The sequence below is a fragment of the Branchiostoma belcheri genome, unplaced genomic scaffold (assembly GCF_001625305.1).
Source record: "Branchiostoma belcheri isolate BF01 breed outbred unplaced genomic scaffold, Haploidv18h27 scaffold86, whole genome shotgun sequence".
Lineage (NCBI taxonomy): Eukaryota > Metazoa > Chordata > Leptocardii > Amphioxiformes > Branchiostomatidae > Branchiostoma > Branchiostoma belcheri.
The window spans coordinates 68,048-92,808 of record NW_017804531.1 but is presented as its reverse complement, the minus strand read 5'-3'; the positions used below and the strand labels follow the sequence as shown (position 1 = coordinate 92,808).

General features: G+C 40.4%; 1 protein-coding gene across 1 annotated transcript in view; it reads left to right on the top strand.

Moving 5' to 3' along the window:
• LOC109487105 overlaps nt 1-24,761 on the top strand; it is a 48,335-nt gene that overhangs the window by 3,607 nt on the left and 19,967 nt on the right. Inside the window, 40 exon segments of the mRNA XM_019791074.1 lie at nt 999-1,106; nt 1,275-1,314; nt 1,317-1,386; nt 1,874-1,982; nt 2,760-2,993; nt 3,345-3,542; nt 4,013-4,150; nt 4,619-4,820; nt 5,302-5,385; nt 5,573-5,652; nt 5,943-6,063; nt 6,480-6,722; nt 7,015-7,151; nt 7,946-8,087; nt 8,463-8,599; nt 9,051-9,277; nt 9,614-9,764; nt 10,724-11,015; nt 11,752-11,831; nt 12,458-12,592; nt 13,037-13,186; nt 13,958-14,105; nt 14,587-14,727; nt 15,035-15,111; nt 15,606-15,729; nt 16,106-16,294; nt 17,295-17,422; nt 17,701-17,757; nt 17,973-18,092; nt 18,377-18,974; nt 19,317-19,423; nt 19,685-19,814; nt 20,208-20,399; nt 20,863-21,028; nt 21,443-21,611; nt 22,050-22,196; nt 22,651-22,740; nt 23,193-23,299; nt 23,659-23,740; nt 24,398-24,544. Of these exon segments, the coding sequence (XP_019646633.1) occupies nt 999-1,106; nt 1,275-1,314; nt 1,317-1,386; nt 1,874-1,982; nt 2,760-2,993; nt 3,345-3,542; nt 4,013-4,150; nt 4,619-4,820; nt 5,302-5,385; nt 5,573-5,652; nt 5,943-6,063; nt 6,480-6,722; nt 7,015-7,151; nt 7,946-8,087; nt 8,463-8,599; nt 9,051-9,277; nt 9,614-9,764; nt 10,724-11,015; nt 11,752-11,831; nt 12,458-12,592; nt 13,037-13,186; nt 13,958-14,105; nt 14,587-14,727; nt 15,035-15,111; nt 15,606-15,729; nt 16,106-16,294; nt 17,295-17,422; nt 17,701-17,757; nt 17,973-18,092; nt 18,377-18,974; nt 19,317-19,423; nt 19,685-19,814; nt 20,208-20,399; nt 20,863-21,028; nt 21,443-21,611; nt 22,050-22,196; nt 22,651-22,740; nt 23,193-23,299; nt 23,659-23,740; nt 24,398-24,544 (5,997 nt within the window).

The window sequence follows — 24,761 nt, the reverse complement described above, 5'->3', positions numbered from 1 at the left end:
AAAACATTACATCTATGCCGTGATTTTATTGCGGATATGTAACATGTAACGAAGCTACTGCCGTCATCGTGGGTGACCTTGAAGGTCAGAATTCTTGTTGACGCTGTTATAAAATCCAAGTCCCCATATCCAAGTGTCACAGCATGCGTGCAAACATGGTATTTTAACCATTCCCAAAAATCGCTCAAATTACCTCATTGAGGGCTTGTTTGGAAGAGGAACGATTTCCGCAGATTTCTGTCTTAGGGATTTTTTAAATATGGCCGCGATTATGAATTATCAGTATTTAAAGTTAAAACACTGCGTTTTTAGCTCTTCTTTTGACTGTAAGTCGAGTTTTAGTTAAAAATAAAAAAATCCTAAGACAGAAAGTTTAAATTTATTGTAATATTTCTAAAAATCCAAAAATTTAACCTTATTTTAATTTTCGGGGCCTCTTAAAATCAGTTGTTTGGTTCTCGTGAACCCTTTTTGAAATCCGAAATTGATCTCATTTGGAAGCAAATGTACACAAAGTGGAGCAAAGGCAGTGCAAGAATAACATTTGAGGTAAACAAAATCACTTATTACATTTTATTTTGACGAGTATTTACTCTCCAATTACTTTTGTTTATTTTCAAATTTTACCCGTTACCCCGGCCGGCCCGGGACTCCCGCGCGGCCACGTTCGAACGCGTTCTGTAACCCGATACCTCCCTAGTAATGCGACTTTTAGCCTAGCAACCGACCGCCGTGTCTGATCAAGGAGGCTATATCAAGTCCAGCGTACGCACCACTATGTTTGGCTGACCCAAAAAAGGCTAGGGTAGGGTGGGCATCTCATATGAGGAGGACCTGAAATTAACTGGAGGGTTTTTCCTAGGGTTAGTGGGGTTACAAGAAACACAACATTTTTTTCCTAGGCCTAGTAGACTTGTTTTACTTTATTGTGCCAATTTGTGCTAATTGTGTGCTATTCAGTGGGTGATTACAACTTGTTTCTTTGTGTTTACTTTCAGCTGAACAGTGCCCTGTTTGTGACTGAGGGAACTGTATTTGTGGTGCTCAGCAATGGGAAGAACACATGCACAAGGGGCGCAGACATCATCAAGGGCATTCGTGCAAAGGTGAGCCTTTTTGTTTGTAATCTAAAGCTGTTGCCTGGACAGATTCACAGTAGAGCGTTAAACTGGGTACACGTAGTTTAAAATTTGTGCATTAACAGAAGAACTTCATTGCATGACAATTGTACATGGTACAATGTATGGCAAAGTCTAACTTGCTGACTATTACAGGTCCCCAAAGCACCCTGCCTCTTGGCCGAGTTGTCTGGAGAGATCAGACATCAACACTAGACATGACTTCAGCAGTGGAGCTGGTCCAAGGGGCAGTCCACACAATGGAAGAGTAAGTTCCAATTCATCTTTTATGTGTGCCAGACTTAGATCTAGTTATGAATTGAGACTTACTTGGCTTAACCCTCTTCACCTGCCGAAAGCATAAGGCCTCAGTGAAGTGTCTCCATCAGTCACCAGTGATTTTCTTCACCTCTTGCTGTCGCACCTCATTACTGACATCCCTCTTCCAGGACCCATCTTCTTTCCCCCTTTGAGGGTTCCAGTCAGGGGCAGTTCTTACATTGTAATGGGTACAGACGGCTTCCTTATGATACTAATTAGCATGTTGCTATCATTTCCATTTCTTATGGTGACTTCCTGTAGTTAGTAACCTTTGGTTAATTTGTATCCCAGTCATCTCTGTGCTTCAGAAGTAAATGTTAGTTCAAATTGCTTGTGTCACATACCAGTATATGCTTGTGTGTTTTAACCATGTCCCAAAAGGAACAAAGTGAGCAGTGTCATGTAATTGATGGGTTTCATGTCCTTGTTCTTAGGAGTATAGCAGGCATGGACTTCAACAGTCAGTGCAACTTTGCAAAGAGTTGCCAACAGATGGTGGACATGAAACAGGCAGTCAAGGTGATATCAGTTGGCGAATCACGGGTAAGAACTGCATTGATGTTTTACTATAGGTTTGATCTTTTTTATAGTGTTGAAAATAATGTTAATAATAAAAATGCACATTCAAGAAAAATGTAGAATGGCACAGATATTTCACCCAGCTTCTAAGCTTTATATATTCATTACTGGTGTGTTTTTTCATGGTTTGCTATATTCATAAAAGATGTAGGAATATCCTGCCCTTGGTGCTGAAAAGTGTATTGTTAACAATTTGCTTACAAGAGACATTGTGTTGGTGCCACTTAAACCTGGTTACTACTTCAAATGAATCATACACTGTACACATTTCCTGATACAAAATTGTAAGCATGAAGCAGTCTTTTAAATTATCAAATTCTTTCTCTCTTACTTTTTGAAAACAGCTTTCCGTTGCACGTTGTCATTACATCACTAGTAAGAAAGCTTTAATCAACTGCCGCAATTAGATGTGCAAAGATTGGGTATAACAGGCCATTTGGTGTAATATACATTGTAGCTAGCTGCCGCCACTCTGCATGCCTGCAAAGCTGGTATGTTACAACAAAAGAAGGTTATACCGGCTATACAGATACAGATGCTGGTGTGTTATGCTGAAGGGCGGTTATACCGGCTATACAGATACAGAAGCTGGTGTGTTACGCCGAAGGGTGGTTTTACCGGCTCTACAGATACAGAAGCTGGTGTGTTATGCCGAAGGGCAACTATACAGATACAAATATATGTCAGTGCTAAGGAATGCGTTGTACAACATTTGAAACATGTTTTTCTTTTACCTAATAGGGAGTAGACACTCTACTAGCAGAGATTCAAAACATGATGGAGACAGCAGACAGTCTGTGGCCTCAGTACAAGGGTCAATCCCCAGAATTCCACGAGTTTCTCAAACACCTCAAGAATGTTGCTGTCCAGCAACAAATTCTGCCACTGGAAACACTTGTGAGGGAGCTGCCCAAAAAGTGGCTTGGAGATGGCACGTTGGTTTATGGAAAAGCACTAGAAGCCCTACACAATATGGTAAGTTGGAAGTTGTATCATGTTTTGTGTATATGCATGAAGACTTCTGCCTCTTGGCATCGTTGTTTTCAGTGTCAAACTTTGGTAAATCTTTGTCTCAATGTAAAACTTTTCACCCATTGAACACACAATTTTTTGCCTTTTGAATCATCAAGAAAAGATTTTCTTCTATTTGTTTTTCTGTAGATCCAGAAATGTAAATTAGAAAAAATGATAAAAAATCTTTGTTGCAGTACTTGTTTAAGATTAATTTATGTGGTGCACCCCAATTTTTTTTGGGCACCACTGTACTAATTCCCAAAATTGAATTTTGAGCCCTGTCATCATCATTTTTTTTCCTCTTACCTCCAGGGTAAGGTGTTTTACCTGCCTATGATGAAGGATCAGCCAGTCATCCTGGATGTGAAGTGGTTCATACAGACTATGAAGGAGTTGTCCTCATCCAAACTCTTGGCACCACTTGGACATAACTTGGACGGTTTCTCACCGGACATGCCTGTCATCCCTAAGAGTGCTTTGTCCTCCCTGTGGCATCTCACAGAAAACAAGGTAAGACTAAATCACTTTTGTTGCTTAGTGGATTGTGCATACTGTGTATTTGTGGCTTTTGTGGTAGTACTTGAGTATATGAGTTGAGTCTATCACAGAAATCGTGTTTGTGTTTTTATATTACTCTACCAGTCTGTTTTTTTTCTTTGCTTAAAACATTACGATCACTAAAACATCAAAATTGGTCAAACTATGCCCTTTTTATGTTTACAGAGTAGTCTTACTCCCTGAGCACGATGTCCCTTGCAGGACCTTGGCTCAGTAATTATATAAGATAAGATCCCTGGCAAAAATATGGTCAATCTCAAAATCAGGCAACCTTTCAGCGATTCACAAAATTAATTTTTGGCCAAAGCTTGTCAACAGCATGAAGCCTTCATTATGAGATAGAGTATGGGAGTTGGACATGCCAGTGAACTATCAATTGTAGGCAATATTTCACCAAGTCACTAACTCTCTGTTCTGTCCAGTTGCCACTCATGACTAGAGTACTGAGTGAACTGGGCATCAGCATCTCCCCGTACAACCCACCTGGAACTAGTGCTGATGCCAGCATTGGAGCCTTGATAACCTACGCCAACATTCCTGCAACACCTGCAGTGCCTTTGGTAAGAATGAATAGATACTAGATGCAGTTTATACATGTGTAGCACTAGAGATAGCAGAACTTCACAAAGACTGCCTCCCATGCAGCACATCCTTGTCTGCTTCTGAATCCAAGTCATACAAATGTAATCACTAGGCCAAAAGGTCCAGGACCCATCAGACTTGGTCAGTTAGGGACGTTTATACCTTGCTGTTACACATGGAATATATGCCATTGGAATGCAGTTTATACATGGAATACAATTATAACCAATCTCTTTGAAATTTTGAACTTTGAAACATGCTTTCAAGAAATGTCCAAAACTACATGTATCAAGACTCCATTCTACATGAAGAAACATAAATTTTAACATTTGTAGAAACTGTCTTTTCACGTTTCTAATCATGTTTGGTGGTTTACTTTTGTGCAAGAAGTGTGGGGATTAGAAACCTGTTTATTTTTATTTTCTTCTCCCATTTCTTGTTGCCAGGATGAGTTTTGGCCAGAGAAGGTTACCCCAGATGACCTGGAGATGCGTCAGCACTATCACATCCTGCCTGCCCCTCCCCCTGGACTCATGGCGTCCCTTCTGTCTGAGTTCGGTCAGCTGGGGGGGTTCTCCCTGGTCTGGCGGGAGGGGGTCATCCTCCGGAGGGGGGCGGTGGAGGTGCTCATCCAGATAGAGAAGAAAGGTATCTAAGCTGGTGTGTTAGGGTGGTTATACTGGCTATACAGATACAGAAGCTGGTGTGTTACTCCAAAGGGCAGTTATACCATACCATATACCATAACCATGGGCGGTTATACCATGTACAAATAACAGATACCGGCTGTACAGATACAGAACATTACTGATGAAAGGATGTCGGCTACTCTTACTTACTACCTGCTACATGTACTTAGTGAAAAATTGAACTGTTCTCTAACAATTACTGAAGGAAATTTTACTCACAGGAGTTTTAAACCGTATCTGTCAGTCTTTGTCAACTATCTGACACAAGTACTGTGTATAGATACATGATTTTTTCCCCAATATTTTGTGAGAGGAGTAAAGGAAGCAATCTACATCAGGCATGCCAACCTTCTCTCAAAGTTTAAAGGAAATACATTGATGTGGCATATATTTAAAGTTTTATCTATATTTAATCATACTATGTACTTACCTTGTTGCAGATGTAAAAGCCTGCATTCCAGTAATGGAAGCTGAGCAGGAGTTGGACCTGGACAAACCAAAGGCAGCTGCTGTGACTACTAAGGGTAAAACAATTACTTCAAAACTTATGCATAACTTTTTATATAACTAAAGACTTTTGTTGAATATCAACTGTGATGTGATAAGAATGTAGTGTAGATTTTTGGTTCCCAGTTCTTGACTTTTCTTGTATTTGCTGGTTTATTTTCAAGTTCAAACCAAAACATTGCTGAATTGTTTTCCATTTTTCAGAAGATGCTCAGAAGTATGTCTTGCTTAGCTTTGCACAGAAGGACCTTCGACGTGTGCAAAATATTGCTACAGAACTTTCTGTAAGTATGATGTCTCACAATTGGCTAATTAAGATGCATCCTTAAAAAGTTCAGGGGGGGGCACAAGCGAGTGAAGTTACTTTTGAAATAAAGGAACAGATAGTTAGGCAACGTTGCTAACCATGTCCTTGTTACAAGTTGAACAAAATGTAGAAAGATTTAAAGTGGTACCTTCACTGTAATCAGACCATTTACAACATTCAATTTCTAAAATTCCTCATCCAATCATCCGTGAATAGTTTCATCAGGTTGTAAGGCACTGAGTAACGGTTAGTAATGTCCTGTTGCAGTCAAAGGGCTATCTGGTGGCCATGGATGGCAACATGTCAGTAATGGACACTGTGAGCATGGCTGCTGTAGTCCTGATGTGCATCACCAACGATTACAAAGAGACTGGGCGGTGCAAAAGAGGTAAACAAAAAGACAACTTTTATCAACTCTTCTTTTCAGAATTGAGATTTGTTCGAAAAATGGGTATTAGACAGACATCATAATTTTCTGCACTAATTTTAATGTCTATCATCTTTCATGAATTAGATCTAGTGTCATGAATTAGATCTAGTGCAATCATGAAAGTTCATCTTTGTTGGTAGCTCCAACACTAAAAGTTCACACCTAGAGCTTTTGACCAGTCACTCTGGTCTTCCTCAATAGACTGACCGAGTGAGACTTGTCACATTGCTTCTTTGAAGTGTGAGGTAAACACTGGGTCAAAGATGTAGTGCAAAATAATGTATTGTTGAGCATCTTAGCTACATATAGCTTTGTATTGTTTATCTGACCGTGGTTATTGTATCAAAGTCACTTTGCTGTGATTATTTCAACAGTGGTTCAGCAGGCAGCAGAGCTAGGAGTTCCCCTGATCCCCATCAAGTTACAGACTGAGGTGGTCATGGATGACTGGCTGCAAGTGGCGAGCAACAAGGTTCTTATCAACATGACTCCCACTCAGGACTGGGGTTGGGCCGTGCAGACTCTGAAAAGCGAGCTGGGAAGTTTGGGGAAAAGGGTTTCCAAACCAAGAAACTTTGTGCAGCCAAGGAGAAGACTGAAGGATACGCAAGAGCTAGGTGAGAACAAGACGATAGAAATCTATCTTTCACAATTTGAATGTTATAATTTCATCTGAGGCTCGCTCGCTCACTCACTCACTCACTCACTCAGCCACCCACACACCCACTCACTCACTCAGCCACCCACTCACTCACTCACTCACTCACTCACTCACTCACTCACTCACTCACTCACTCACTCACTCACTCACTCACTCACTCACTCAGTGTCGTAGCCACAGGCCATAGGAGCAGCCTGTCATTCAACAGGTTATACTAAATAAATTTCTTGTTTGCCTTTTTCCCTCAGGAGGCCCTTACTTGACTGTAGCAGCCAGAACCTTCAAACCTGAGCCAGGAATGAACGTCAGTTGGGTTCAGCAGATCTATCACTCCTGTCTGACTGTTGTGGAGTATGTTCTCAGGACTCAGGGGCTCTCTGCAGTTGTAAGTAATCAGGCACATGGTTATCTAAAGATGTTTTTCTGTAATTCATTATTTGGCGTTTTAGTTATAGGAACATCTATTGTCACTTTCTTATATCCAATGCTACAAAGATTGATTATTTCTTTCTTGCCATCATTATGTTCTTGCTGCAAAAGGATTTCTATTTTTATCAATACCTTGTGAGCATATTCATGTCTCTCCATGGTACTGAAATGCCGGCTGTTATGACAGTATATGATTGTGCTGCCTTCCTTCACTTTCAAATGAATCTTTTAGATAAAACTGCTTGCAATACACAAGGTAATACTTCTACAGTCCGGGAATGTTTTGGGAAGAATATTCATTGTCTGTCCATGGTACTGATTTCCTGGCTGTAATGACAGTATATGATTGTGCCGACTTTTATTCACTTTAAAATAAATTCTTAATGAAAAGGTATGCAATACATGAGGTAGATACAGTTACTAGTGAATTCTTTCATCAGTGACAACTTTGGAAGGATAAGGATACTAACCTCCAAATTTTCGATGACTATCAGTCCATCTTGTTCACGGAGTGGCCTAATCTTGCAAGAGCGTGAGAGTAGGCCCGAGACTTGCATCGGTCTGCCGGGCCCCACCACCTGTTGCCTCCCTCCTCTTTATCCTTCCAAAGTTGTCACTGATGAAAGAATTCATTAGTAACTGTATCTATACGTGACAAATGAATCTCTTCAACGATATGATGTAGATAGGATTAGAAAGGCACCAGAGCAACTGTTGGCACAAGTAGACAAATTTTCTATATTGTATCAGGTGACAATTCCTTGCCCTACCTGTGTGGCGAAAGAGAAGCAGACAGTTCATGAGTTCCAGAGAGATGTGCTCACACCCGTAAAGCAGGTGGCATGTCCCAACTGTGGTCTTCAGAAAACTGCAGACATCTTGCATGGAGACTGTAAGTATGGATGAGGCAAACATGATTTTGTTTTTATAGATTGTGTCTGCCACATGTATAGAGACTCCAAATTGGATAAGAGATAAGAAAAACAGGAGAACCTGGAAAAATGCCTAAATCTTTGTGAACAAAGAGCTCAAATCACAAGGTATGGTTCATACTAGATGTACATGTATTATCCCAGCAAAGAAAGATAAACTAAAACTGGAAACTGATGCTAGGTGTTTGTTAGGGCCAAGTTATATATTTTAGAGTCATACATGATAGATATAGATAAAGACCGGCAGTTCTTTTGCTTCTGTTTTCAGCTGATATTAAAATAGGAATATCATTGAGACTGTGATAAAGTTGATGCAGATTCTTTTCTATTTCTAGATGCGCCATTCTTCCTGTCCAGCCACATGTGGCCAAGCAAGCCCTCTGAAGTTCCCAGGGTTCCAGGAGTTATAGAGGGAAACAAGGACCTGTGTGTGCACTGTGGTCTGACCAGGGAAGTGGCTGCTAAACTATGGGTATGTGTCAATACAAAAGAGTTCTTTCTGTTCAGAAAAACAAACCATCTCGCATATATACATGTAGATTGCCAAAATGTCAAGTCCTTTTGGAAGGGATTTATTACCTTGTTAGTTTTACATTTTGTATTATTTTTTATTCTATTCACATGGATTTATGAGCATTAGATAGCAAGCACTAAATGTGCTTATAAGATCCTTTGCTCAAGAACATAAAACATACAAAATACAGGTTGAAATAAAATGTGTAACGAACATAAAATGAAATACCTTTTATATTGTGATGTTGCTTGTAGCCATGTAGCCTAAAATCACACAAATTAAGCCAGACAGTTATCTGCAATGCCGTTTTAGAATGTACTATTTTCTCTCAATAAACCAATTATTATTCTTATTAATACCAGACACCAGCATTTTGATTTTAATTTGTCATGCTCTGTGATGCCATCAGCAAATGCAGAGCCTGATTACCCCAACCTTTGGCCACGAGTGTCAGCTGTACCCAACAAGAAGGCCTGGCCAACAGCTGTCAGAGAAGGAGAAACACGGATCCCTCTTTCATCCTGAAGGAAAGATGGAAGTCATCAGTGCACAGCCACTGGATCCGGAGGGGTTCAGGGACTTTGAGGTCATCCCAGCTGAAGGAAACAACTTGTACCTGAAGTTTGGAGTGAGAAGGTGAGTCTTAATACATGTATATCACTTATCGCTACAGCTCTGTGTTATACATAATGTAAATAATGTACTAGCAGAAAGTGCCATTTCATAATGTTTCAATTCAGATTTATACAATATTATGTAAGTTCCAAACATAGCACAGAGCTCCTAGGTTCCTTTGTTTGTGATATTCATTTTCAGTATTCTGTTCTTAATTATATAGTATTACATATTTGTAATTATCTGTATTCTGTTTTTATATAGTATAATTACATATTTGTAATTTATTTTCTTATTCTGTTTTATACATGTGCAAACAAACAAACAAACAAACAAATAAACAATATCTCATTGCAGTGCAAAGGGACAGGTCAGCATGACAATAAAAGGTTCAGAGGTCATCATAGCCACCCCTGATTCCCCCAATGGTACAACCCACCAGGTGGACTCACCAGCGGCCATATATGGGGTGAAAGTGGAGAATGCCGACCAATTTGACCCCTCAGAGGTTTGTAGATTAAACTTACAATTAAAAAAGCTACAGTCCATACATTGGGTTCATAAAATGTCTATGAAATATGTTACAACTTATATCAGGGTTTAAAATACTGCAACATTGAAAACTGCAGTTAGTGCAGGTAAAATTGTGGCAGTGCAGGTATTTCTTATGTCTACCTGCACCTAACCTGCACTGGTCCATATACTGGGTATATGCAGGTAGTGATGCATACCGGTTCACTGGACTTGGATCCGGACTTAAAAAATGTTTAGGTTCAAGTCCAAAAAAACCTAAAAGTCAAGAACCGAGTCCGGACTTATTACCATAAAAGACCATTTCACATACCCCTTTTCTTTCCAAACCACCTAAAACCATCCGTAGATTGCAAAATCGGTGGCGCAAAATGAAGAAAACATTGCCATCGGGCATCGTCAAGTACCGGCCTCCATGTTATGTGGCCAAAGTTTCACCCAGACAACATTGCACGGTTGCCAACATGCAATTTTGTATATGCCATGGGTTTAGGTCCGGACTTACAAGTCCGGACCTGAACCTAAACCTCTGGACTTAAATCCGGACCTGAACCTGAAATTGGGTTTAGGTATGCATCACTATATGCAGGTTAGTGCAGGTAAAATTGGAGCTGTGCAGGTGTTTCTGATGTCTACCTGCACCTAACCTGCACTGGTCCATGTACTTGGGTATATGCAGGTTAGTGCAGGTAAAATTGGAGCTGTGTAGGCGTTTCTGATGACAACCTGCACTGGTCCATGTACTGGGCTTACACACAAATGTACGTATACAATGAATTGTCATTAGCTGTATTGACTGCTACCACTTAATAGAAGTGTAAAAGAAATTATAATGGCAATGGACTGTAGACATTGCACCATCACACATCGGGGCTAGCCCCTACATGTGTATGTATATGCTTTTGAGAATGCTACACGATGTTTCTGCAATTTCAGGAGGAGAGCCCCCAACCTGACATACCTGATGAGCCAGCACCGGAAACTCTGTACGATGACTGGCAGGAAACCATGAGGCTGGAGTCGAAGGACAAGAAGAATCCGACCATGATCTGTGTCAGCACCGTCATGAAAGTCCAGCCTCCATCCGAAGAGAACAAGAAGTGCCAGGTTCTGATCCACTTTGATGGTTGGACGACCAGGTATGACTACTGGACAGACATTGATGACCCTGACCTTCATCCCCTTGGGTACTGCAAGGCCAGCGGGATCAGACTTGAAAAGCCTAAAGGTAAAATTTTTTTAAAACATAAACTAGAAACTTAAGATATGTGCAAAGGATATCTATCACCACAAGCGATATAATTATAGAGCCTCTTTCAGTCAATATTGACCAAAAATCCTATTTCTTAACAGCTTTAGAGCTTTGGCTATGGCTGAAAAGTCCTATACAAGTAAATTTATTTTAAGATATATATTGTAATTTTAAAGATGTGTTGCATACAATGTGTACATGATTGTATAGTATACCAACCAATATAGACATTTGATATGTCATTTTTGTATCTGTAGTGTATTGTGCGATCTGACTATCTAAGGCTCAGTGTTTTGGCCAAGTGACATGATCATACTAGTCTTTTTTGTTAGCATGAAAGTTCATCTGAGTTGGTAAATTACATTATGAAAAATTTAAACTGTTCTCCAACTCATAAATTTCACTCACCGGAATTTTCGACTGAATCACTCAGTCTTCCTCAGCTATCTGACCCAAATGCTGTGGACACGTGATTTTTTCCACGTGTGACGTCAGCAAAGGGTCAAAGGTTGTCTGAAGTCAATATCGCCCCCCGTTCCGGTTGAGTGACGGTTGATGAAGTGCCCTGATGTATATGGCCTCTTTTTCTTTCTCTTTTTGGCCTCTGATTCAGTCGAAAATTCCGGTGAGTGAAACTTATGAGTTGGAGAACAGTTTAAATTTTTCATAATAGTCTTTTTTGTTGTAACCTACACACTTGACTCTGTTACAGGTTATGGAAAACAGTTTGATTGGGAACAGTACTTGCAGGAGGAGAATGTAGACCCTGTGCCTTTTCACGTATTTAATGAGGTGAGAACTTACTCCATATTTCTGTCTAGTCTCCACCAGACAACTTTTGCAGGCTGAATGAATCGTAGAAACCGGCCTAAAAAGGGGATATAAGTGTCCTAGACCCTCTATGGCCGGGAAACTCCTCTGGCCAATTATATCCCCTTTTTAGGCCAATTTCTACGATTTATTCAGCCTGCAAAAGGAGTCTGGTGGAGACTAATTTCTGTCATTTTCACGGAATGTTGCTTCTCAAGACTGACAAAAATTTTGTCCGATCTGTCGTCTTTGACAGACAAAAATTGGTGTGTTAAGGTATGGAAAAAGATTTCATTAAACTAAACATACCAGTAACATTCTACCAGTGCCCCTCAAAATGCATAAATAACATTTCAGAGGGTCAAGACTTCAAACAACTTTTCACAGGGGAAGCTATTCCCATAGACTACCTTGGGCTCTCAACATAATAGTAAAAAGTTTAACCTTATTCCAACACAAGGTTTCACAAAGATAATTTTCAATGACCACTGTTGCCTCTACTCTCAACATATTGTTATTTATGTCAAAAGATGACAAAAAAAATTCAGCCTGGCTGGAACAATGAATCACTGTTAATTAATTTTAATTCCTTTTTTTGCCATTTACAGATGCAGAAAAAAGACAGCAAGCCATATTTGTATGATCCTGATGCAGGGCTGGTTACTTTTGATTCTGAGGAGGAACAACAGAAAGCTATGGGAAGATTTCTTGCATCCAATTCCCAACAAACAAGGAAATGCAAGGTGATCTTCAGTTGCTATTCATTGTTCTTTTTTTTAGGTATTTTTATCAAAATCAGCCTTTTCTAACTTGATATCACATACAGCAACTGTAAATATTTTCAGATAAGTGTCAGACATTGGGAACTTTTGATTTTTAATAGGAAAGACAAAAAACTTGATATTAGATATTTGCCTGTCTTGTTTTAAATTGACATTATAAATTTTCCCGGCCAAAGTCAGAGAATTTACAACAAATTCATATAAGGACTTTTGAATTATGTGAATGATGTCACATGACAAGAGTACTCCAAGACAAGATCTGACTTTAATGGGTTGATGAAGAGACAGAGTGCATCTCGAAAGCAATTTCCAGGGTACCAGACTCTTTTTGTGGTGTGTAATATTGGTTTTTAAACATTTTTCAGATGATTAAATGGTTTTCAAGATTGTTTGAATTTTTTTCAGGTGATCCTGACAAGAAATGGCCAGACCTTGACCTCCGTAGTTACTGAGGGCGACATCCGTGTGCTCCTGTCCTTTTCTGCATCTGGCGAGAGTTCAGGTCAATGGTTGAACAAAGAACCACAACTCATTCTGGCCAGCCAAACCATGCATGTGAGTAAATAATGGTCATACAGACTCATTTTCCTTTGGTTGTGTTTCGAGCATTGTCTGCACATCTGTTTTCCGCTGCTGGCATTGCTATACATGTATCTGTCACTCACTCACTCTCACAATCTCCCATGCATAGCCTAGTCAGTCATCGGGGCAGCATGCTGTTAGGTCTTCCACATGTATCTTTAGTTTCCCATAATTTGCAGGGAAAGCTATTCAATTTTACATGATTTCTATTGAGGTGGCCAAATGTTGGTTGATTAGTTTGTTAGGATCTCCATTAGTGTGCCAATTCACACTGTTTCTCTTGGTGATGATGTGAATCATCGTGTGGCTTCAGTTATATAAATATGAGATTGGGATTTGCCAGGCCTCTATCCGGGTGATTTTAAGTGAATCAGCTAGTCTACCGTCTTCCTGATTTACTGTAGATTATATAGCTGAATTTAGCATAAAGCATGGTCTGACACCTCCCTTACAACAAGTTCCCGACCAGCATGGTCTTTATGGCAAAGCTGCTTGACTAACACATTGGTGAAGGTTAGACATCCAGTTAATCAGATACACCAAAAAACAGTTACTCAAGCAACTAGATATGATTTTGAAAACGGCCAGACGTTTCAGTTACACGACTTTTGTACAGGTAGCGATTTCACTTACCTTTTGTCAGTGACACCAAGAGACTGCAGGAGAAAGGCAGGTTCATAAACACGAACTATTTCTTGACATGCAAAAACTACTTGACTAACAGTTTGTTTATCATCACCATAGCCGGGTGGCTCCGCCGCCTCTGTCCAGCACATGTTCTCCTCCGCACCGTTCCAAGTCGGGATGCGCTTGGAAGCTGACGATCCCCTCGGTAGCAGAGAAGCCAAGAACAGCCTGGTTTGTGTGGCAAACATAAAGGAAATGGAAACAGGTGGGTACAGTGTACAGAATGTATATTTTCATTGGAACTCAGTTCTGATTAGAGTTTGGTTTTATCAGCCATAAAAAAGGAACAAAAATTGTATGTTTCAATACAGAGCACGTGACAAATCTTGGCACATTGGCGACACAAAATAAATCTGTGTACTCATCAGTGTTTGGACACAGTATCAACAATTAAGTAGCTGAAAGGCCCAGTGGGCGTCACTCCACCATATAGGGAGGGAGGTGCCTTTCCCAATGACACAACATCGGGCATGTCCGGGGATCAAACCCGGGACCACTTGGTTCTGAGCCAAATGCTCTGACCATTACACCACATGATGCCTTAAAATAGACTGAGACAGTCTGACTCTATGATAATGGCAAAACTTTGTGAAAAGGGGTTTAATAGTACAAAATTTTGTGTAACGTTAAACCACATGCTTTGTATTTTATTTTCAAAAACTTTTTGATCCTTTTTCAACTTGCAGAGGCTGACGGGAGGCAGAAAGTCGAGGTCCATTTCGATGGCTGGACAAACAAGTACAATTACTGGTGCTATACAGACGACCCTAAGCTCCATCCTATAGGTTACTGTGCATTCAAGGGCATCAACCTTCAAAAACCCAAGGGTACAACATTTTCCTTTCCTGAACTTTACTTTTAACAGTCATAGATATGAAAACTTAAATAGAATTGTGTTACCATAATTGTATCCTATTGTTTGAAATGTGAATCTGAATTCAGTATCATCCCTAAACATATGTCAGATTCTATTTTACTTAGTTCAAGGAGGTTCAAATCTTTTGAACCTCCTTGCTTAGTTGTACTTGTTGAGATGAAGCAAATCTTTGTCACAAGGTTGATGAATATGAAGTGTGACCCATCTACATAATGTAGTGCAATAAGGTTTGAATCATTAATTCTGTGTACATGTAGGTTACTCAGGAACATTTGAATGGAGCAAGTATCTGGATGACATTGACAAAGAAGCAGTGTCCTACCAGAGATTTAATGTAAGTGCTAGATTGGAATATACATTACTTTGAAAGATGTGAATGCTTTGTGATGATGCATGACATTATGTTTTCTTGTGTAAGACATTTGCTACATGTACAAATGAATAAGGCTTGTGCCCTACATCTGAGAATAGTTTCATCAGGTTGGTAAGTAAATGAATAAAGAGATTGTTTTCACACAATCAAGAGGTTTATTCAGCCGACGTTTAAAGTGACACCTGTGCTGTACAATCTGAACCTGTCAGATTTGGCCTTAGAGGAAGATGACAGACGGTCACCGATACTTCAGCTGAACAAACTGCTTGGTTGTGTAAAAAGAGTCTTTATTCATGTGGCCTACATGACTTGCGTGCTTCTTAGACTTATGCTTTACACTACAATGCTGTCATGTTGAGGAGTTTTGGTACTGCGAAGACTAAGTACTGGAAAGAACAATTTTCGAACTTACACTGTAAATCTCTGGTTAGAAATGAGCATGAATATAATTGCAGAGGGATCAAACCAAGGGCTGTCCCCCATATGGAATGGGTGCAGCAGGCAAGTTGGGTTCCAAGGCAAACGCAACATCTTCCAGAGTCATCGCATGCAGGGATTATGGACGACTGGTACCTCAAAGTAAGTTCTCAAATTCAATCAGAAAGGTAATGAAGGAATCAAGTTCTATATGGTAAGCTACAAAATGTACAGTACCAAAGATATATCAATTGAATGCCAGTTTTTGGTAACTGTGAAATAAGTATATGCCAGAGATTCAGAGGTTTGATTGACAAATAATTATGAAATAATAATATTTTAGTCAATATTACCAAATTTCCAAGAATTTGCAAGTCATAGCTAAAATACAAAAGCTTCCTTGTTAAGATTTTACAATCATGATACATGTATTAGGTATTATTTATTACTTATATAGTATATATAATTAAAATTTCACCCCTGTGATACATTGTACTGTCATGTAATTCCTTGTAAATATGTTCACCAATATGTGCAGCTTCTGACGTCTGCAAGTTTGTTGAAGCCTACCAGTCGAAGATCCTGTCCCCACGCCTGCTCCCAGAGAATCCAACGTTTGCCGTCCTCCTGCCTGAACAGCTGGACCTGCCACTGCTGCTGTACCCCAGCCGCAGGGCGGTACAGGGCAGCCGGGGGCAGGCGCTGCATGTGCTGTGTCCTGGGGAACGTAAGTTGGGATGAACATATTGCTGAGTGATTGTGTTATTTTTATATTATATAGTAAAGAGTGCACGTAACATGAGTTCTGAATGCACAATATAACTTCCTCCTAAGGGATTTTCATCACTATCAAAAAATTATTGCTGCTTTCATCACTGACAAAAAATAATTGCTGCTACTCAAAAAATCTGGCAGTTTTCAAAATCTATCCATGATTATTATCTTGATTGGACCAATATGGCAAGGTTTGCCTAGAAGCATTGATGAGGGACCTAGAGAACACCAGCAATAAGATGCAGAAATTCAGTCTCTGATGAAAAGTAGTGGAATCTACTTGAAAAATCTGACAGCTTTCAAAATGAGTATCTGGTTTTTCTTGAGTAACAATTCCTTGAATGTGTAAGTAGGGATGGTTCCATCCTCTTGAACATGCCACTACCAATGAGTGATTGTGTAGTGAATAGCTATATGTATGGGCACTGAACTATGTGGCCATGAAATTGTAATCTTCAGAGCACTACCATCATCTCATGGGGCGGACGGATGCCTACTCCAACCGCAGGCATGCCTACTACAACCAAACTAACAATGCAATGATGTGCCTACCGTTTTGTAAGTGGTGACTCGACAAGTTTAATATTATAATACTATTCAAACTCAATCATACTGTAGGCACAATGTAGATTTAGAAATATCATGAGTTGAATATGCAAGAACTGCATCATCCAAAACAGCAAAATGCAAGTTTTGGATTAGGATTTTGGACAACTGCCTTTCTTCACCAACGCACCTAGTTGCCACTACAAAGTCAGATCTAACAAGAATTTGATCCAGATCTATTTTCATCTTTCAAATTCTAGAAAAAAAACACAGAAAAGCCTCACAACATTGACAAAATGAAAGAGCCTCTTATACTTCTTATTAAATGTATTTAGCAGGTCAGACTCACCAAAATACATGTACAAGTCTTACACTTTTTCTCAGTTGTTGCCATTTTCTTTCATCAGTGCAATACCAGAACATCCATCTGGTTGGAACAGCTAATGCTGTCACTCTTGGCCAGCAATCTGACAAAGTCCAGGGAATGCTGTCCAAGCTCCTGCTATTCTGTCACAGCCTCATCACCTGCAGAAAGGTAATGTTCATGGAAACGTTGCTGCAATTTTTGTCTTGATTTAAAGTTACTGAGAAGGTAGATGTAAACACAGAGTCTGCTAATTCCTTTGTGACTCTGTTTTGCTCCAAAAAAGGGTTGCTTACATCACAGGCAGATCATGATCAGTTAGAAATTTCATCCATTTCACAACAGTAGTAGACATTAGGTTTTGATTATTTTGTGAGGACTTCAAGTAACCCAAAGACCAGCCCTATATACAATTGTGTACTTCATTAAATTTCTGCTGCCTATTTCAGGTTTTCCTTCCACCAGATCTGGCAGCTCTAGTGAAGGAGGATGTTACAGAAGACTTGGTAAGACATCATCAAGTTAAAGCATCATGATTCATGTTGAACTACGTAATGTTGTACATGTACATGTATCTAGATGTCTAACCTTCGCCAGCATAGCCAAAGGATACTTTTTCTTCAATGTTATCAGTTGGAAGTTCCTATCCTCTATTCAAGTTATAAAATTAAAAGAGGCTAATTTGGAGTAAGAGAATATTCTTCTTCCCTCTCATCCACAGGTGGTGTGTGCCCTAGCACGACTCCTGTCCATGTATGCATCAGCCAGTCTTCTGTTATCTTATCTGCATGGATATGACATCACTCAAATCGCAGCAAACATGGACAAGTGGTTACCACAGGTAACATCTTACATTTTTCTGATATCAATTTCTTTATATGAAAATAACAAATTTTATTGCAAATGCATGCATGCGAGGGCTAATTGCAAGCACAAACAACATGTATAGATAAATAAAATACAATGATATAAGAGACGTTCATGGTACTAGTTTTGTTGACTTCTTCTTTTGAGGCAGTGGAAGACAAATTTACCCACTTTTTTATGACATATGATATGGGTTCTTTGATTAGAATTGTTTTTTTGTGGTACTAGTAAAACTTCCATAATTGTTGCCTATTGTAGGAAATGTCAGTCATCAAAGACACAGTTCTACCGGGCAAATCTGTGAGTGGAACGAACGGCCAGTGGCTATGCCCTGGTCACCAGTCATCCTGGCATGTGAACGACAACTCTCTTCAGACCTTCCCACTCCAGGAGTTTGCCTCTTATGCTGGTACCATCAGCACCCTGACCTTCGAAGCCAACGGGATACAATCCCTCCCCGACAACTTCTTCGCAGAATTTCGGTCCCTCCGCCAAGCAAACCTGTCATCCAACCAGCTCCAAAGCCTCCCGCTTGGCATCGGAATCTGCGAGAACTTGGAGTCCTTCTCGGTTAATTACAACTCGATTGCAAAGCTGCCAGCAGACTTCCACGACTGTGGGAAGTCGCTGCTGGTGCTAAAGATCAGCGGAAACCCCATGGATAGCCTCCCGTCCCCCCTGGCTAGCTTTGGACGGTTGGAGGAGCTTCAGGCATCAAGCATGCAGCTGAGAAAGCTGCCTGATGACATCAAAGGGCTGCAGAAGCTGAAGACATTGAACCTGTCTTCGAATCCGCTCACGGACCTGCCGGCTTCCTTCTGTGAACTGAAGTCACTGACACATCTGGACATTTCTGGTGAGTTTGGCAAAGAATTCTACCTAATCTTATTGTCATGTACTCATGTTATGTTAGGAAAGATTATGTCAGTCTTGTTAATTCTGTGGTAAGCAAATAATTGCGAGCTGAAGTCACAGACACATCTGGATATTTCTGGTGAGTTTGCACAACTCCACCAAATGTTAATGATATGTAATGTCATAGTCTTATTAATTCTCTGGTAAACAAATAATTCGCAAAATTTGGAAAGAGCTCAGCAGGCAGCTGTCAGTGATATCTTAATTTCTGTACTTTCAGGTTTTCTTAGACAAGAAAGATGGTCATTGAATGCGATATCATTGTTCTTCTCTGTTTCTGAAGGTGTCCCATGGATCGAGCAGGAACAGGGGAAGGCAACTTTGCTGTCTTACGAAGCCTTTCTAAACTTCACGAGGAGGCATGGCATATTTTCCACTGTTTCAGAAAAGGTGGGTCCCTGCAGTGTGACAGTTACTGTGAAGAAATTTGTGTTACAATTCTGAATGTAATAGATGTTTCTTTTAAAAAATACAGTAGTGACATGTATTTTTTAAAGAGCTCATAACTAAGAGAAGTTGCTCTTACTAATCTTACAAAAATTTGAACATTGCTCTTATGCGATTGTCGATTATTAAATCCTTAGGACCCGTGGGAATTATTGATGTGATTATAGGTGTTCTCATACATGTATGTGATTGTCAAATCTTTAGGACTTGAGAGATGTCTTCACATCCTGTGACAATGACAAGAACGGTCTCCTGGATGAGGGGGAGGTCCCAAAGCTGAACGCACAACTCTTCATCATGTTCCCCAGGTTTGGGACAGACAGCACAACTGCAGGTAACTGCAATGAGACTTGTATGGCCTCCTATGGTATTGAGTACTGTATTCAGTATTGACTGTTATGGTAATATCCTAATTGTTAATGGGATTACTGAACTACTAATGTAATTCATATTTAAAATTATTCAAGCTTTGGATCCAACACATATTCTCACCTAGAGACTCGCCAGTCACTCTGGTCTTCATCAATAGTGACCCAGTGAGACTTGTGCACGTGGCTACTCTGAAGCCTCACTGAGTCAGTCAACTTAAGAAGACTAGAGTGACTGGTTGAAAGTTCTAGGTGAAAACCATTCTTTGTGTTGAATCCTTTTCAACTTTAAACATGTAACTAACAACAGAGATGAACTTAAATGAGTCTAATTCAAGTTTCTTTAACCATTATCTTAGACGATGACCTGGGCGGCATCCCGGGGCAGGTCTTTGCCCTGGAGAGTTTGGAGGAGCTGCACATGTGGTACCAGGCTCTGCGCAGGGTTCCGGCCGAGGTGAAGCAGCTGAAGAAGCTGAAACAGCTCAGCCTGCAGCACAACCCCAAACTGGAGACACTGGCAGCAGAGTTAGGAGGACTGCAATTGAAGGGTAGATATACACAGCTGTTCATATTGTACTGTTCATTACTATCTATTAAGTAAAATGTCATCATCATCATTATCATTGCTGCTCTCATCTTTTGAAGAATGGGGTTCACCACTGCTTTCCACTCTCTTCTGTCCAATGCTTGCCTCAGGTAAAACATAATAATATGATAAAATATAGCACACTATCAGTGCTGTAATGTTTTTAAAATGTTACAAATATAGTACTAGCTAGAATGCTATAATTGGACTCAGTTATTGCCATTAAGTGTAATACCACTGCGACAGTAAACAGTACACCAATATTGATAGTTTTGGGCATGGGACGTTTCAGAATATCAGGATGTACATCAATATCAAGAAATATGTATCGGTTGGATTCTTAGATTTCAAGTTTAGCAGTCCTTTAAATTTGTATTTCCCTTTGGTCAGGAGATGTTTGAATGTATTGACTTCTTCCCCTACAGGAATGCAGATCTCCAACTGCCCAACTCTCAGAACCCCTCCCAGGGAGATAGTTGCCAGAGGCTTCTCTGCTGTCATGGCCTACCTGTCCAGGCTGTTGTCTGGGTCCGTGGAGTGTAAGAGGACAAAACTCATGTTTGTAGGCCTGGGAGGAGCTGGTAAAACAAGGTAGGACCTAGTAACTGTTATAACTTTTGTTGAACCCTAGAGAATTGTTCTCACCAAGAGCTTTTGCATAGTCACTCTGGTCTTCCTCGTCTCACTGACTGACCCACTTGTCACGTGGCTTTTCTGAAGTGTGACATCAACTGGGTAAGTCTGGTGATGAAGAACAAGAGTGATTGGTCAAAAGCTCTACGTAGGTGCATGACAACAATTCTCTTGTGTTGAACCAAAAGTTTTAAATCTAGACATGTAAGTACTGACACAGATGAACTTTGATGATATACATGTCAGTATGAAATAGGTTAAGAGATCTTTAAAAATTATCGTTTGAAGAAATAATTTATTAATGTTGATTGCATGTAATAAAAACACTATTCAGCAGTTAACATTGTCCCCTAAATTTTTCCTTTATCCCAGTCTGATGCGGGCATTGATGAGTGGAAACTTCGTTACCCCGGCAACTGTCGGAGAGGCCATCACCGATGGTATCGACATCAAGACCTGGGAGATTAAGCAGGGCAGGTCCAAGCTGTCCTTCAGTGTGTGGGACTTTGCTGGGCAGACTGTGTACTACAACACTCACCAGGTAAATCAATGCCTTAAGTCTGCAAAGTCCCTGCTCATGTCTATGTCACTAGACATAATGCGGTTGTTGAATTTATTACAGATTACACTCGCATGTTATAACACTTCTGGCAACCCTTTGGCTGCATTGGGGAGCTCAACATTAAAATACTTGTCTGAATAACAGTAGAATTTTTAAATGTACCAGATCATAACATTATATCATAACATTATATTTTAAGATAGAGATATAGTAGCCGCCAAATTGACTACCCCCCCCCCACACACACACAGGGCCAAGTCACATGACCGCTAGCTTAAAAACTCAGACATATTGCTTCTTGAATACCACCTTATATGTAGCATTTACATAACACAAGTTCACACAAAGCTGGTAAAATATTGAATTACATTCAAAAAGTAATTGCTAACTGACGGAACTTGTCTCCTGCCCTGCCAGTTCTTCCTGTCCAACCGTGCCGTGTACATGTTGATCTGGAACACACGTCTCGGCCACGAGCACGCCGGCCTGGACTTCTGGCTCAGCTCTATCGAGTGCCACGCTCCCAAGGCTCCCATCTTTGTCATCGGAACCCACGCTGACCAGGTGAGGGTTTTATCAAATGATGCTGGGTTTATAATAGGCGTTAAACAGATATTGGAGGAATTATGAAAAGCATTGTCCTTGGTGCTGAAGTCTTGGTGTTGTTGTTGTTGAAGGTAAATGTCATGATTGTAGACACTCTGAGCCAGGAGAATCACTGGCAGAGATCCTGATTGTAGTTTGTGCTCAGCCTGACAGAAATCTACCAATAGAATTGCTGATTCTACAGGCAGGGATCCAAACAAGAGTTTCTTTTGACGGAGACTCCAATTGGAATTTCTACCAGAAGAATTGCCATTTCTACAAGATTGTAGTCTCTACACTGACACTGACACTACACTCTACACTGACATACACATGTACTATCCTCTATACAGGCATGAAATCACCATAGAAAAGGTGAGTTGATGGTTGTGAGTCCACCCAGTTCTAATCAGGTTCTGATTTTCCACCTCAGGTGACCAAGTCTGAGTTGCCTATGGAGGAGCTGAGCCGCAGGTATCAGCAGATCAAGGGCTACTTCTGTGTGAGCTCACATACTGGGCAGGTGAGTGTGGCTAAAGCTTTTACATTAGTCAACTTCTGTCACCATGATGTTGTAATGGTTACTTTTCAAAGTGTCAGGAAGGCTATATGGAATGGAGGGCCTTGGTATAAATTATGGCACCAGAAATTTCAAATTTGCTTTGTAAGATTAAAGGCAGTCACAATATCTGCATTCAGCTTTCTTACCTACCACACTGATGGCAAATGGAAATTGAATAAAGAATGATATGCAATGTAGTAATAGTAGTCCTGCAGCCTTGTTAGTAGACAAGTACCATCCAATGCAGCCTCTATATGCGTGCTATTTCTGCTACTAGTATGTATAAAACAGTACAGTATTCAAAAATTCTGATGTTACTTGACAGCTAAGATATATGAACAGAAATGACAAAGTCTCCCAGCATGTTTCTTCTTTAGACTTGTTTCTTTATTCATTTTGTTTGTTATCACTAGGGTGTGAAAGAACTGCATGACAAGCTGATCTCAGTGACCCTGGATGAACCCTACATGGGGGAGAGGATCCCGCAAGTCTGGCTTAGCTTTGAGCAGTCGGTTATCAAGTAAGTCTTTATTGTCTATATTTCAATATCATTTAGCCCAAACTGGCTAGTTTTACATGGCTCACACAAAAATGCAAACATACTTTTAACAGATAACATAGTAAAAGAATACACATATGGCACAAAATGAAGTTTATATTATATACAAACAAAAGGAACATAATGTATGAACTAATCACAGAGTTCACATTGTTTGAACAGACAAGGTTGACTTTATTTATTTTTGCTTCAGTTGTTTCTTAGTACAGAGGATGGTTTTCTGAATACTGATGCTAAAGAACTGCTGTCTTACAATTTACATGTATGTTGGAAAAATTTTCATGCCATCAAATATTGGATTTTGCTCCCTCCATCTGCAGGGACCGGAAACAGCAGAGTGTGCTTCCCTGGGAGGTGGTGGCCAAACACGCCAGTGGTGCCGGCATTTTTGACAGGAGTGAGGTATGTCATCATCATGTATAGGGAAAGTCCTCTGTTATGCTTAGGGCACAATTACATGTACACCAGTGCCCATACGGGGCATAGCCTGTGTGAGCCCCAGCTGAACTCAGAAGTAGGTCCGACACTGAATGTTGTGGTCATAATCAAGATCCTGTTTTCTTTCATTAAAGTTCAGTAGTCCTAAACCCCCATTGTTAACATCTGTGTCCATAATATCACCAGGGTCCATAATATCACCACCTTGAGAAATAGTGTGCTTCAAGATATTTTTACTGCAACATACTTTTTGTATGCACTCCTGCACACCTCAATTGTACATACCTAGGGTATGTTGCAGTACAAATATCTTTAAGCACACCTTTTCTTAAGGTGGCGATATTATGGACCATGGTGATATTATGGACACAGATGTTACTACCCTGAGGGCTCTTAAGGTGTTCCGGTGGGCACCTGTGAAGTGTCCTGCTGTGCAGATGATCAGTGATGCAAAGAAATTGGCCCGGTGGACTGCAGGACACTGGGAGGGGTACTATCAGTATTTCAAGCACATTAAACATCCTACCACAAAAAGATTAGGGGTCCATTGTAGTGTTAGTGGTTCAAACCTTACAGTCCTTTGTTTGTCTGTTACTTTGAATGTTGTTTTTTTCTGTACAGCTGAACCAGGCCGTGCAGTTTCTCCATGACCTCGGCACCCTGCAGCACTTTGACAATGAGTACCTGAAGGACAGGGTCGTCATCAACCCACAGTGGATCGTGGACGTCATGGCCTGTGTTGTGTCTGTCCACACTACTGCTATCAAGGTACAGAGTACTTGTGTACCCTGTTAGCTGATACAATATTTGTTAAGAGCCCGGCAGTAGCACTCAGGCCATGGTGGCCTGCCTTGACTATTAGGCTGTATTATGTATCACCTGAGGCACGAGGTGATGCAAGTACGATGGTTAGAGTGTTCAGCTCTAGCAATAGATTCCAGGTTCGCTCCATGTTGTGCCCTTGGGAAAGGCGCTTTACACGACT